This window comes from Eubalaena glacialis, chromosome 18, assembly GCF_028564815.1.
Source record: "Eubalaena glacialis isolate mEubGla1 chromosome 18, mEubGla1.1.hap2.+ XY, whole genome shotgun sequence".
NCBI classification, from domain to species: domain Eukaryota; kingdom Metazoa; phylum Chordata; class Mammalia; order Artiodactyla; family Balaenidae; genus Eubalaena; species Eubalaena glacialis.
Window position 1 is genome coordinate 55,765,894 of NC_083733.1, and position 12,399 is coordinate 55,778,292.

At 51.0% G+C, this 12,399-nt stretch overlaps 1 protein-coding gene across 2 annotated transcripts in view; it reads left to right on the forward strand.

The window, feature by feature from the left end:
* Positions 1-3,936: 3,936 nt before the first annotated feature.
* The window catches only part of RYR1 (ryanodine receptor 1), a 115,432-nt gene continuing 106,969 nt past the window's right edge, over positions 3,937-12,399 (forward strand). For both annotated transcript variants that reach the window (XM_061173007.1, XM_061173006.1), the window contains exons 1-7: positions 3,937-3,984; positions 8,705-8,824; positions 9,942-10,046; positions 11,093-11,167; positions 11,257-11,335; positions 11,674-11,786; positions 12,100-12,193. In XM_061173007.1, the coding sequence (XP_061028990.1) occupies positions 3,937-3,984; positions 8,705-8,824; positions 9,942-10,046; positions 11,093-11,167; positions 11,257-11,335; positions 11,674-11,786; positions 12,100-12,193 (634 nt within the window). The remainder of the gene's footprint in view (positions 3,985-8,704; positions 8,825-9,941; positions 10,047-11,092; positions 11,168-11,256; positions 11,336-11,673; positions 11,787-12,099; positions 12,194-12,399) is intronic.

Here is a 12,399-nt window from a genome sequence, read left to right on the forward strand (position 1 = left end):
GGTGCTAGAAATTATTGGTAGGAGATCAGGGAAGTGCAAATTGAAACGACAGTGAGTCATCCTATTGGTCTGGCAAAAATTAGAAGTTGGAAAAATGCCAAGTGGAGGTTGGGGCCTTGGGGACGGATGAACCCTTATGTACTGATAGGGGACAGCCCTTCCTGAGGACCGCTTGGCGCTGCAGTCAAATTAAATGTGTGTGTGGAGCTGTGACCCCACGGTTAGCTCCTGGGTGTGCATACCGAGACCTTCTCCCTCAGTTCCACGCGGGGACATATACAAGGACGTTCACTGCAACGTTATTTTGGGGGAGGTGGGGGCAGCCTGGGAGGGGGAATAAACAGAAGGGAACAGTCACCAGGGAGGTCTGCAAAACCCCCGCGGCCACAGACCAGGTGTCCACAGAGCAACATGGGTAGGTCCTAAACACATAATGATGACTGACAGAAAAAGGAAACGCTATTAATATCTTATGATGTAATGCACAATGACACAGAATAACTTTCTGTTATATATGCAACTCTGAGGGAAAACTTCATATTTAATATACAAGTGTGCATTATATAGTGTATGACAGATAAACATATCGTTGTGTTACATAATTATATTAGCCTAAATATCTAATTATATAATTACACATTATATAATCTAATAATATGGTACAAATGTATGTGCCATTACAGTTGTATCAATAAATCAATATTTAACTATGTAACACATAGCAATCTATTATACCTTAACATTTTATGTATAATTTTATTGAACTGCAAGATATTGTTTTGTATAACTTATTAGATACCATTACATGTTAATACTTTTTTTTTTGGCCACACCGCGTGGCATGTGGGAATTTAGCTCCCCAACCAGGGGTCAAACCCATGCCCCCTGCAGTGGAAGCATGGAATTCTAACCACTGGACCACCAGGGAAGTCCCAATAATAATTTTAATAGATCTCTGTATCAATCAGTTACCATGTGGTAGGCGCTAATCGGTTTCCTCATGGAATCTTCTCCACAACCCCAAGAGGTGGGGACTATCCTAAATTAGTCTAGTTGACAGATGAGGAAACTGAGGCCTAGAGGCATGAAGCTACCTGCCCGGCAGGAGGTCCAGGTGTGTGTGGCATCCTGTGTTGGGCCTCTAGTCCCCAGAGCTGCCCATTTTAGGGAACTGCAGAGGCCCTTGGCCCCAGCTCCCCAGATCCCAAGCCTCTTCCAGACCCCCCTCCCCCCAGGTGGCCAGGAACAGGAAGGAGCTGATTGCCCCTCTCAGTGCTCCCTTACTTACAAAGCCCAGGGTGCTCATCTGCATAAGGGTGGCCCAGCTAGTGGCCCTCATTGGCTCAGGCAGCCCCTGGGGAGACAGAGGATTAGAATTCTGGGGGGATGTAGCCTGGCCCTGGTGAAGTGGCTTTTTGTTGTAACTGGGAGACTTTATGCAAATATAGAGACAGTATAGTGGAATAGTTAAGAACCCTGGCTCTGGGTTCAAATCCCTGGCTCAGCCTCTGTGTGACCTTGGGCAAGTTACTTCACCTCCCTGTGCTCAGCTTTCCTCATCTGGAAAACGGGCACCATACAAGTACTGACTTCACAAGATTACTGTGAGAACTACAGTCATCCCTCAGCATCCACAGGGGTTTGGTTCCAGGACCCCCTTGGATACCAAAATCTGTGGATGCTCAAGTCCCTTATATAAAATGATGTAGTATTTGCATAAACCTACGCACATCCTCTGGTAAAATTTACATCATCTTTAGATTACTTATAATACCTATTACAATGTAAATGCTATGGAAATAGTTGTACACACAATGTAAATGCTATGGAAATAGTTGTACACACAATGTAAATGCTATGGAAATAGTTGTACACACAATGCAAATGCTATGGAAATAGTTGCGGGCCTGTGGCAAATTCAAGTTTTGCTTTTTGGAAATTTCTGGAATTAAAAAAAATTTTGTTTTTGATCTGCAGTTGGTTGAATCTGCAAATGGGAAACCCACAGATATCGGTGGGGGGGGCGGCTGTACCTCGTTTATTCAGGTCGTGTCCTTAAAACCATACGTGGCAAGGACCACACATTTTTATTTCCTCCTCTAAACAATGTAAATAATAGCAGGATTGTTGTGAGAACTAATGAGATGCAGTGAAAAGGTCATAGCCCAGGGCCTGAAATGTGACAGGCACACAAAAGACTGTAGATAGTAGATACTATGCCTATTACTCCTGCCTCATAAGTTTTTATAATAATGATGATGATGACGAAGAACATGATGATGCTAGCAACACTTACTTAACATTTTCTATGTATAGGTAGTTTTTTTAAAATTATTAATTAATTAATTAATTAATTTATTTTGGGCTGCGTTGGGCCTTTGTTGCTCCACGCAGGCTTTCTCTAGTTTCGGGGAGCGGGGTCTACTCTTTGTTGCAGAGCACGGGCTTCTCATTGCGGTGGCTTCTCTTGTTGCGGAGCACGGGCTCTAGAGCGCAGGCTCAGTTGTTATGGCTCACGGGCTTAGTTGCTCCGCGACATGTGGGATCTTCCCAGACCAGGGCTCGAACCCGTGTACCCTGCATTGGCAGGCGGATTCTTAACCACTGCGCCACCAGGGAAGCCCTGTATAGGTAGTTTTTAAATACAATTTTTAAAGGTTACTTTTCATTTACAGTTATTACAAAATATTGGCTATATTCCCCGTGTTGTACAATATGTCCTTGAGCCTATCTTACTCCCAGTAGTTTGTACCTCCCACTCCCCCTCCCCTTTATGGCTCCTTCCCCGCCCCCCCGCCGCCCCCACTGGTAACCACTAATTTGTTCTCTATATCTGTGAATCTGCTTCTTTTCTGTTATATTCACTAGTTTGTTGTATTTCTTAGATTCCACATGTAAGTGATATCATACAGTATTTGTCTATCTCTGTCTGATTTATTTCACTCAGCATAATGCCCTGCAAGTCCATCCATGTTGCTGCAAAGGGCAAAATTTCGTTCTTTTTTTATGAGTAGTATTCCATTGTATATATATACCACATCTTCTTTATACAGTCATCTGTTGATGGATATTTAGGATGCTTCCATCTCTTGGCAATTGTAAATAATGCTGCTATGAATATTGGGTGCATGTATCTATTTGAATTAGTGTTTTGGGTTTTTTTTTTTTTTCAGATACATACCCAGGAGTGGAATTGCTGGGTCATGTGGTAGTTCTATTTTTAGTTTTTTTGAGAAACTTCCATACTGTTTTCCACAGTGGCTGCCTCTGTATTGGTACAGTTTTAAGTGCTGCAAATAATCTAATTTAATCCTTGCAGCAGCCCTGTGAGGTAGGTACTATTAATATCCTTCTTACCAGTTGAGGAAACTGAGGCACAGAGAGGCGAAGTGACTTGTTCAAGGTCACACAAAGGAGTGGCAAGACAGGGATTTGGATCCAGTCTGTCTCAGAGTCCATATTTTTAATCACTGTGTATGGTGCTTTTTAAAGCCAGGAGACCTAGTGCGCATCCCCTCTCTGCTGTATGACATCAAGCAGGGGCTTCCCCATTCAGAGCCTCAGTTTGCTCTCTGTGAAATAGAATGATGGCACCTTCCTTATCGCGAAGGGGGAGAGAGGGTAGCTGCCTTAAAGACACTCCCCCAAGCCCCCCCACCACAAGCGCACCTTTGGCCAAGGTTTGGGGTTTGTAGGCGGGGCTCCGTCAAAGGGGCGTGGCCTTGGCCGTCCTGCTCCAATGGGGACCCGGGGGCGGGGACCTCCTCCCAGCTCTGTCCAGCACACGAGTCCTCCACGCAGTTCCATCTACGCCGCGGGTGCCTCTGGCGTCCGCAGAGGTCTCCGACCCCAACTCACCCCCAGCCCACCCATCCAGCCTTCGGCCCCCTCCTCTTAGTCACCGACCTCAGCCCCAGCACCTCTGGCCTCGACATCATGGGTGACGGAGGAGAGGGCGAGGATGAGGTCCAGTTTCTGCGGACGGTGCGTATCTCTGTGTTGGAGTCTCTGGGACTATCTCTCTGGTCTGAGTGTCTCTCTGTCTCCGATGTCTTTGTCCTGATTGCTGGTGGTCTCTGAGACTCTGGGGTCTCTCCTCTGTCCCTTTGGGTGACTGTCACTCCGTCTTTCTCCGTTTTTGTCTTTCTTAGTCTCCCCCATCTTTCTCGTCAGAGAATTAGCAGAATCTGGGACTACAGAACGGGGAGGAGGATCCTCCCTCCTCCACCCTCTCTTCTGACACTAGCGATTTGTCCCAGAGAAGGGGGCCGCTGGGAGAGCACCCCCTCCCACCACTCTGGAAGCAGGCACTTGGGGAAGGTGGTTCTAATTCCTGAGCTTAATTTAGCTGTCCCCCTCCCCCACCCCCCACTTAGCCCTAATTCTCTTTTTGCTTCAGACTCTGACCTATTTAAATTCTTGGGAAGAGGGCTGTGGTGGGCTGAAGGACACAACTCCTTTGAACTCCCAGCCCTTGAGGGTCTCCTGAGGGTCACCCTGTTTCTGGGTCTTCTTTCTTCCCCCACTTGGTTTTGGGGAGGAGGGTCAGATATGGCTGCTAATGGTCTCTGGCTGGTGTCTCTCCCTATCTGTCTCTTTGGGTTGTCTGTGTCTCTGTCTCTTTCCATCTCTGTCTCCCTGTCTCTGTCTCTGGCTTTGTTCTTTGGCTTCAGGCCCTCTGTGTTTCTCACTGTGTCTTCAACTCTGTCTCTCTCTGCATCTCTGACCCTCGATTGGTGGGGGGCAGGGATGGGAATTGGAACAACAGGTGTCCCTCCCAGAATAGTCCGCTTTTCTGGGGCCTGGGCAGGGGACAGGGAGAGGATGGGGGGAGGGGCTGCCCATCTCGAAGTCCTTCCCACTTTTCCCTCCCAGTGGTTCTACCGGGTGTGGGGCTGTGAATATGGGAGGGGATATTCCCTCTTCCGGGCCAGGTCCTGCTGATCCTGCACTAGCCCCTCTCCACCCCCTCCAGGCCCTGGGAAATGCTGACACAGCATTCCGGCCCCAGAATAGGACCCTGGTGAGCCGGCTCTGGTTTCCTGGGACGGAGGAATGAACAGCTGGGGCTGGTAGTGAAGGATAGGGACAGCTGGACATTCGGCCATGGGAGGAGGCCTAGCTTCACCCTAGACTCTTGCACTGGCTCCAGTCCCTTAGCAGACACCATGGGTTGGGCTCTCCCCTCCTCCCCAGCCCTAATAAGACCGTGGCCATGGTCTTGAGCCCCTGAGCCGCCACTCTACGTCAGGCCCCATGCCCAGGGCCTCAGCCTCCTGAGGCATCTAATTATATCCTCGCTGCCCTATCTTCTGAGGTAGGGCCCTATCTTTATCTCCCTGGGAGTTTTGAGGGAAACCGAGGCCTGAATAGGAGTCAATGACCAAGGTTAAGGCCAGGAAGTGTCATCTCTGGATGCCCCTGGGGGCCAGCCCTCCTGCTTTCATAAGAGGAAAACTGGGCTCAGACTTGCCTGGCTAGCCAGTGTTGGATTCTAGAGGCCTGGCCTTGGCATCTCTTGGCCCCAGACTGGGTCCATTTTTCTGAACTTTACTGAGGTTGTGTGGTGGTTTTCTCAAACTTTTTGGATCTCATCCCACTGGTAAGAAATATATTTTATATTGCAACCCAGTACATGCATATATTCACATACGTTATAAAAAGTCAGCTTTATTGAGCTATAATTGACGTGCAATAAATTGTACCCCTTTTAGGTGTTACAGCTGACAAGCTGTACACACCCATGTAACCACTATCATAATCAATAGAACATTTCCTTTACCCCAGAAAGTTCCCTTTGGCTCTTTGCAGTAATCACCCTGCCCATCTGCTTTATGTCAACATAGATTCCATAAGTCACTAACTAGTGTTTCATATAAAATATATGCTCATTTGTCTTGCTTCTTTTGCACACTGTAACATTTTTGACATTAATCCATGTAGTGTGTATCAAGAATTCATTTCTTTTTGTTGCTAAGTAGTATTCCATTGTGTGAATATGCTACAATTTTTTTTATCAGTTCAACCTGATGGACATTTGGGTTGCCTCCAATTCATGCTATTATGCTCAAATTAGGTGCATTCGCACACAACTATTTTTAACTGAAACGAGTTTCATAAAATGTAGGTAGCCCTTAGAACACAAGGAGCATGCTGCTATTTTCTGTTCTTGCTCTACTTTTATTTCACTTTTTAAGCATGATGGGCATGGCCCCCAAGTTCATTTCATTTCCTTTTGATGGGTGGCAACATCCAGCCCTGCCCAGGCTGGGGTTCCTCAAAGCATGGCCCATGTCAAAACCTCCTAGGGGCTGGTTAATGGTCCAGATTCCCTGCTGACCCCAGATCTACTGAATCAGGCTCTTGGTGTTGAGGGGGAGACTGGGGCAGCAAGGAAGTTGCATTTTTAACCAGGCTACCCCCCTTCATTCTGATGCAGGAGGAAGTTAGAGAATCATTGGTGTAGGGATTAGGCTCCCTGTCCCTGGTTTATATCTTGGTTTTGCCATTTGCCTGCTTCCTAACTTTGGGCAAGTGATTTTTATTTTTCTCTCTGAGCCTCAATTTCCCAATCTGGAAAATGGGGACAAAAATATGTACCATAAGGATTCAGTGGGTCCATGCAAATATCTCTCTGGGCTCGTCTCCTCCCACTTTCTCCCTTGCTCCTGATGGCAGCAGCGCCAGGCTGTCTCCCTTGCTTTTTCTGAATACCCACGGCCCCAAGCCTTTGCACAGGCCAACTCCTCTTCTGGGAACTTTCTTCCTCCAGAGATGATCGGGCCTGATTCCTTCTTGTTACTCAGACAAGGCTCAGCTCAAATGTCACCTCCTTGGAGAGGCTGTCACTTCACCCCCCTCACTGATGTCATCTCTACCCCAAAAGCCACTCTCTTACATCACCCTGGGTTATTTTTTCCATAACACTTATCACTGAAATTAACATTATAAATTGATTCACCTGTTCATTGCATTTCCCCCCACAAGGATGTCAGCTCCACAAGGACAGGGAATTTGTCTGCTTTATTCGCTGCTTTATATCCAGTGCCTAGATCAGTGCCTGGCACATGGCAGATGCTTAATCAGTGTCTATTAGATGAATGTAAAGCCCTGAACATGAGGTCTAGCAGAGAGTATGTACTTAATAAATGCAAGCTGTATGATCCCTGTGAATACACGGCATATGCCAAGATGTCGGGGTTGGGGGTAATAGGACAGAGCAGTCCTGGGGCCTCCGGCCAACAGGATGAATCTCTCTCCCTCCTCCCAGGCTGACAGAAAGAATGAGGGCTGCCTGTGTGGGGTGAAGCCCAGGATTTGCTGGAAGGGCTGGAGTCTGTGTGACTTCAGGCAGAACGCCTAGCCTCCTTGAACCTGTTTCCTTTGCTGTAAAATGGAATAATCACTGTCTTAACTGTGGTTAAACACTGCGGTCTCCATCTGTTTTTTTTCCCATCAATTTTGATTGAAACCTCTATCAGTAAAAATGTTGAGCACGCCCCCACATACATTTATATTAGTTATGAATGTAATATGGGCTATTCTACTAACATATCAAGAGGTGGTCTAACGTTCTAAAAGTGGCATATTGGGACTTCCCTGGTGGTCCAGTGTTTAGGACTCCACACTTCCACTGCAGGGGGTGTGGGTTCGATCCCTGGTCGGGAAACTAAGACCCCACAAGGGAAACTAAGATCCCACAAGCTGTGCCGGCTGTGTGACCTCAGGCAAATCACTTCACCTCTCTAGGCCTCTGTTTCCACAGGTTCACATACTAGGACTTACCTCAGAAGTTGTTTATTTTACTTAAAATTTTAATTTATACCCTCGAGATTATTTCAAACTTAGAGAAAAGTTGCAAGGTTAGCTCAGAGAACTCCCATGTGGCCTTCAGTCATTTCCCCCAAATGTTAGGATGTAGCATATCTGCTTTATCATTCCCTCCATCTCTCCCTCCCTCTCTCTCCCTATTTTTTTCCTAAGCTGTTTGAGAGTAAGCTGTGGACATGATACCCTTAACCCCTAAATCCTTCAGTGTCTGTTTCCTAAAAAAACAAGGGATGTCTCTCACAAAACCACAGCACAGTTATCAAAATCAGGAGATTTCGTATGGCTATGATACCATCATCTAATTCACAGTCTGTTTCACCTTTCACCACTTGTCTCTATACCATCTTTTATGGCATTTCCCCTCCATCCAGGATCCAGTCCAGACTCTGACACTGCATTCAGGAGTCATTAGACAGCACTCCTTAAATGATAGCTACTATTAAAATAACACACAAAAGAATAATTAGATAAGGCTGAACTTAAAAGCCATTTAACTTGAGGCGCTCTTATCTTCCACCCTCCAGTGACTCACCTTGTGGACCCCCATCTGGGAGTCCTCTGGAGTCAGTTGGACTGGGGTTCAGATCCCAGCTGCTTCTCTTATCAGCCGTGTGGCCTTGGACAAGCCATGTCCCCTCATTGAGCCTCGGTTTCCCCATTTTAACGTGGGGATGCCACTGGCTTGGATCTCATGGGGATGTTAGAAGCATGTACAGTGCTCAACACGGGCCCCTACTTGATAAATGGTGAGGGTGGCTATTATTAGTCACATCTTTTTCACGAGGAGAAGGGCCAGGTGGGTGGCCCATGGTACAGTGTCTGCGGGATGCGGGTGGGATGCGGGCGCCCACCCTGACCCTCTGCCCATCCCCAGGACGATGAGATGGTCCTGCAGTGCAGCGCCATGGTGCTCAAGGAGCAGCTCAAGCTCTGCCTGGCCGCCGAGGGCTTTGGCAACCGCCTCTGCTTCCTGGAGCCTACCAGCAATGCCCAGGTCTGTGCAGGATGGAAGGAAGAGGGGGTCTGAGGGGCAGAGAGCCTGGGGCCCAAAGAAGAGGGGTCTGGGAGTCTGGAGAGGGGATGCTGACAGGAGAGGGAATAGGGAGGGGGGCTAAGAGGGAAAGGGGGCTGGAGGTCTGAGGAGGGGAGCTGGGGTCCTGGGGGAAGAGGGAGGGGGTCTAAGGAGATAGAAGGTCTTGAGTTCAAAGAAGAGGGGATCTGAAGGGGGTGCTGATAGGAGAGAAAATGGGAGGGGGCTTACGAGGGAAAGGGGCAGGGGTCTGAGGTGGGTGGAGGTGGAGGTCTGAGGAGGGAGGGGCAGGGGGTCTTAGGAGGCAGGTGTCTGAGGGGGCAGAGGGTCTTCAATCCAAAGCAGAACAGCCTGGAGGGTCAGGGGGTGCCAGTAGGGGGCTGACTGGGGAGGGGGTTGGAGGCTGAGAGGTGGAGGGAGCCTGGGGTCTGAGCCTGAGGTGAACTCAGGGTCTGAGGGAGGAGGTGACCTGGGGGGATGTGGTGGAGGCTGGGAGAGGGAGGAGACCTGGAGTTTGATGGGGGAAGAGGCCAGGGGCCTGAGGTGGGCAGAGAGTCTTGGGTCCAAGGGGGAGGGTGTCTAAGTGCTTGAGGTGCCTGGGTGGGAGACTGAGGCTGGAGGTGTGAGGTGGGACCTTGCCCCTGGGACTTTGAAGCAGTGTTCACAGGTGTCTGAGGCAGAGGGCAGGAGCTGGGCCTGTCTGCTTGTGACAGCGGGAGCTGGGGCTTCCTTTGGGGTTGGAGAGATTTGGGTTTTCTGCTGGGAGGGCAAGAAGGAGGCTCCCGGAGCTGGATGGGTGGAATGTGTCTGACAGGGGCTGAGGCTTCCTATGGTATTAGGTGTGGTGTGGAAACTTCTGTGAGGTTCGGGTGGGGTAGAGGGAGGAGGCAGAGCAGAGGTGTTTTCTGGGATGTTGGTGTGAATTCAGGGTGTTTGAAGCGGGAGGCAGAGGGCAGGGCTTCTTGGAGGGTTGGGGTCAGGTCTGGGTCTCTAAGGGGTGTAGGTATTTAGACTAGGGGCAGGGCGTGCACCAGCGCTCTGGAGCCTTCAGGTCCCCTATTCACATCTCCCCACCCCCCAGAATGTGCCCCCCGATCTGGCCATCTGTTGCTTCGTCCTGGAGCAGTCCCTGTCCGTCCGAGCCCTGCAGGAGATGCTGGCCAACACCGTGGAGGCCGGCGTGGAGGTGAGGCTCCCACCCAGGTGGGATGGGTGGCAGGGATGAGTGGGAGGACCTGGGGGTCATTTACCATCTGTTCTTCTTCCTCTCTCTGCCCTGCCCCCCACAGGCCCTCAATTTGGATAAGTGGGTAGGTCTGGCCTTGGGTGTCATCTGTCATTGCCACCTCTCCTGACCCCAAGTAGGCCTATTGGGTCCACATCCTGCACACAGGGGCTGGGGGGTCTTCCCCACCCCGGTTGTCAGGGTCTGTGGAACCCAGGAAAGGCCAGGCAGGCAGGAAGGAAGGGGGTGGGGGCTTTTGAGCCCCTGTTCTCCCACCTGCTCCTTTCTCCTCTTTTCCATCCTTTCCTCCAACCCTCCTAGCTCTTCTCCGCATGGGACCTCTCCCCTCATCACCTCCCTCCATCCCAAGTGTGAGTCCCCTCCGGGCCAGGAGTGGGTCCGCCATGTGATCACGTGGCCCCATCACATGGTCCCCTCAGAGCATGGGCATGTGAGAGCTGGGATGGGGGGCATGATGCCATCGAATGCTGGGTGTACCCACCCACTCCCAAGATGCGCTGAGTCTCCTTGGGCCCGGGGGTGTGTGGCAGCACAGGGCAGGTCCCTGCGGGTGATGCTCCAATGTTTAACAACTGGTAGGACAGTACCGGTGTACAGCTGTGCTATGACAGGTGAGAGCAGAGGGGGCTGAAGTCCGTGGAACACGAGATACGAGGGCTTCCCTGAGTGACCCCAGGTATCTGAACCTCTGGAAGAGGGGTTCAGCCCCCTGAGTGACTTTGGGACCTAGTTAACAGGTTGAAGGAGGACAGAGTGGGCTTTGGGGAATAGAAAACACCCCATCCACAGGCTTCTCAGAGACACAGACCTTGCTTTCCCTGGAAGCAGGGAAACTGAGGCAGAGACTCTGTTGTGGGTCTGAGCTGAGGCTTCTTCGCCTCCAGGCCTGAGCATGGTGTCTTCTGGGAAGTGTATTCCCACCTGAGATAGGCCAGATGTTTCAGGGGGGTCTATTCTCACTCTGTGTCCTCCCCTGCCCCCCGCAGTCGTCCCAGGGTGGGGGACACAGGACGCTCCTGTATGGCCATGCCATCCTGCTCCGGCACTCGCACAGCGGCATGGTAAGTGCGTCCGGGAGGGGCCAGGGGCGGGGGCAGGGGCCAGGGATTGCAATGCCCGCCAGGTGGCTGACTCCCCCCTACAACCCTAGTACCTGAGCTGCCTCACCACCTCCCGCTCCATGACTGACAAGCTGGCCTTCGACGTGGGACTGCAGGAGGATGCAATAGGTGCAGGGGCTGGAGGGAGGGGGTGCGATGGGGACGCCGCAGGCAGGGAGTTGGGATGCAGAAGGTCTGCAGAACCCCGGGAGCGGGCATGGGGATGTTCCAGGGGCAAAGATGGGGGGCTTTGGGGCTGAGAGTCTGGGGGTGTGGATGAACACATTCTGGACAGAGAGACTCGGGCAAGCAGGCAGAGAGTCTGAGGACAGGAACGGGGGACTGTGAGGCAGAGAGTTGGGGGCAGTAAGAGGAGAGCTTGGGACGGAGGGCTTGGGAGGCTCCGTGGCTGGGAATGCCTTGGGGAAGAGCGTTCTGGGCAGCCCTCACCCCGCCCCCACCCCCAGGAGAGGCCTGTTGGTGGACGACACATCCGGCCTCCAAGCAGAGGTCGGAAGGAGAGAAGGTCCGAGTTGGGGATGACCTCATCCTCGTCAGCGTCTCCTCTGAGCGCTACCTGGTGAGTAGCACCTCCCTCACCACAGCTCCTACTGCCCCCGGGGCTGGGGGCACACGGGATCCACCCCGTCTCCTCCTCATTGCTTTGCCTGGTCCCTGGCCCCAACGTCCTGACTCCCAATTTCCAGTTTCCATCCAATTTCTGGTTTCTGACGCCCCATTTCCTGACTTGATCTCGGTTTCTTGATCTGTGACCTCTAATTTTTGGCCTCCTGTCTGCTGGTTTCCTGGCTTCCACCCTTGGTTTCTGACTCGCTCTGGAACTATTGCTCACCCCCCATTATCTCTGACCACCACATCCTGGTTGCCCCCAGCACCTGTCGACGGCCAGTGGGGAGCTCCAGGTTGACGCCTCCTTCATGCAGACACTGTGGAACATGAACCCCATCTGCTCCGGCTGCGAAGAGGGTGAGGACCCCAGACCTCTGACCCCTAACCTAAGACCCCCAAAACAGACCTTCAACATTGCCCCTCAGACCCCAAACCAAGATCTCCAAATTATGAACCTCACACTTAGATCTCCAACTGACCACCAATCTGGAACCCTAGAGCTCAGACCTCGAAAGCTAAAACTCAGTATCAGACTCCTAATTCAGACCCCAAAGCTCACATGC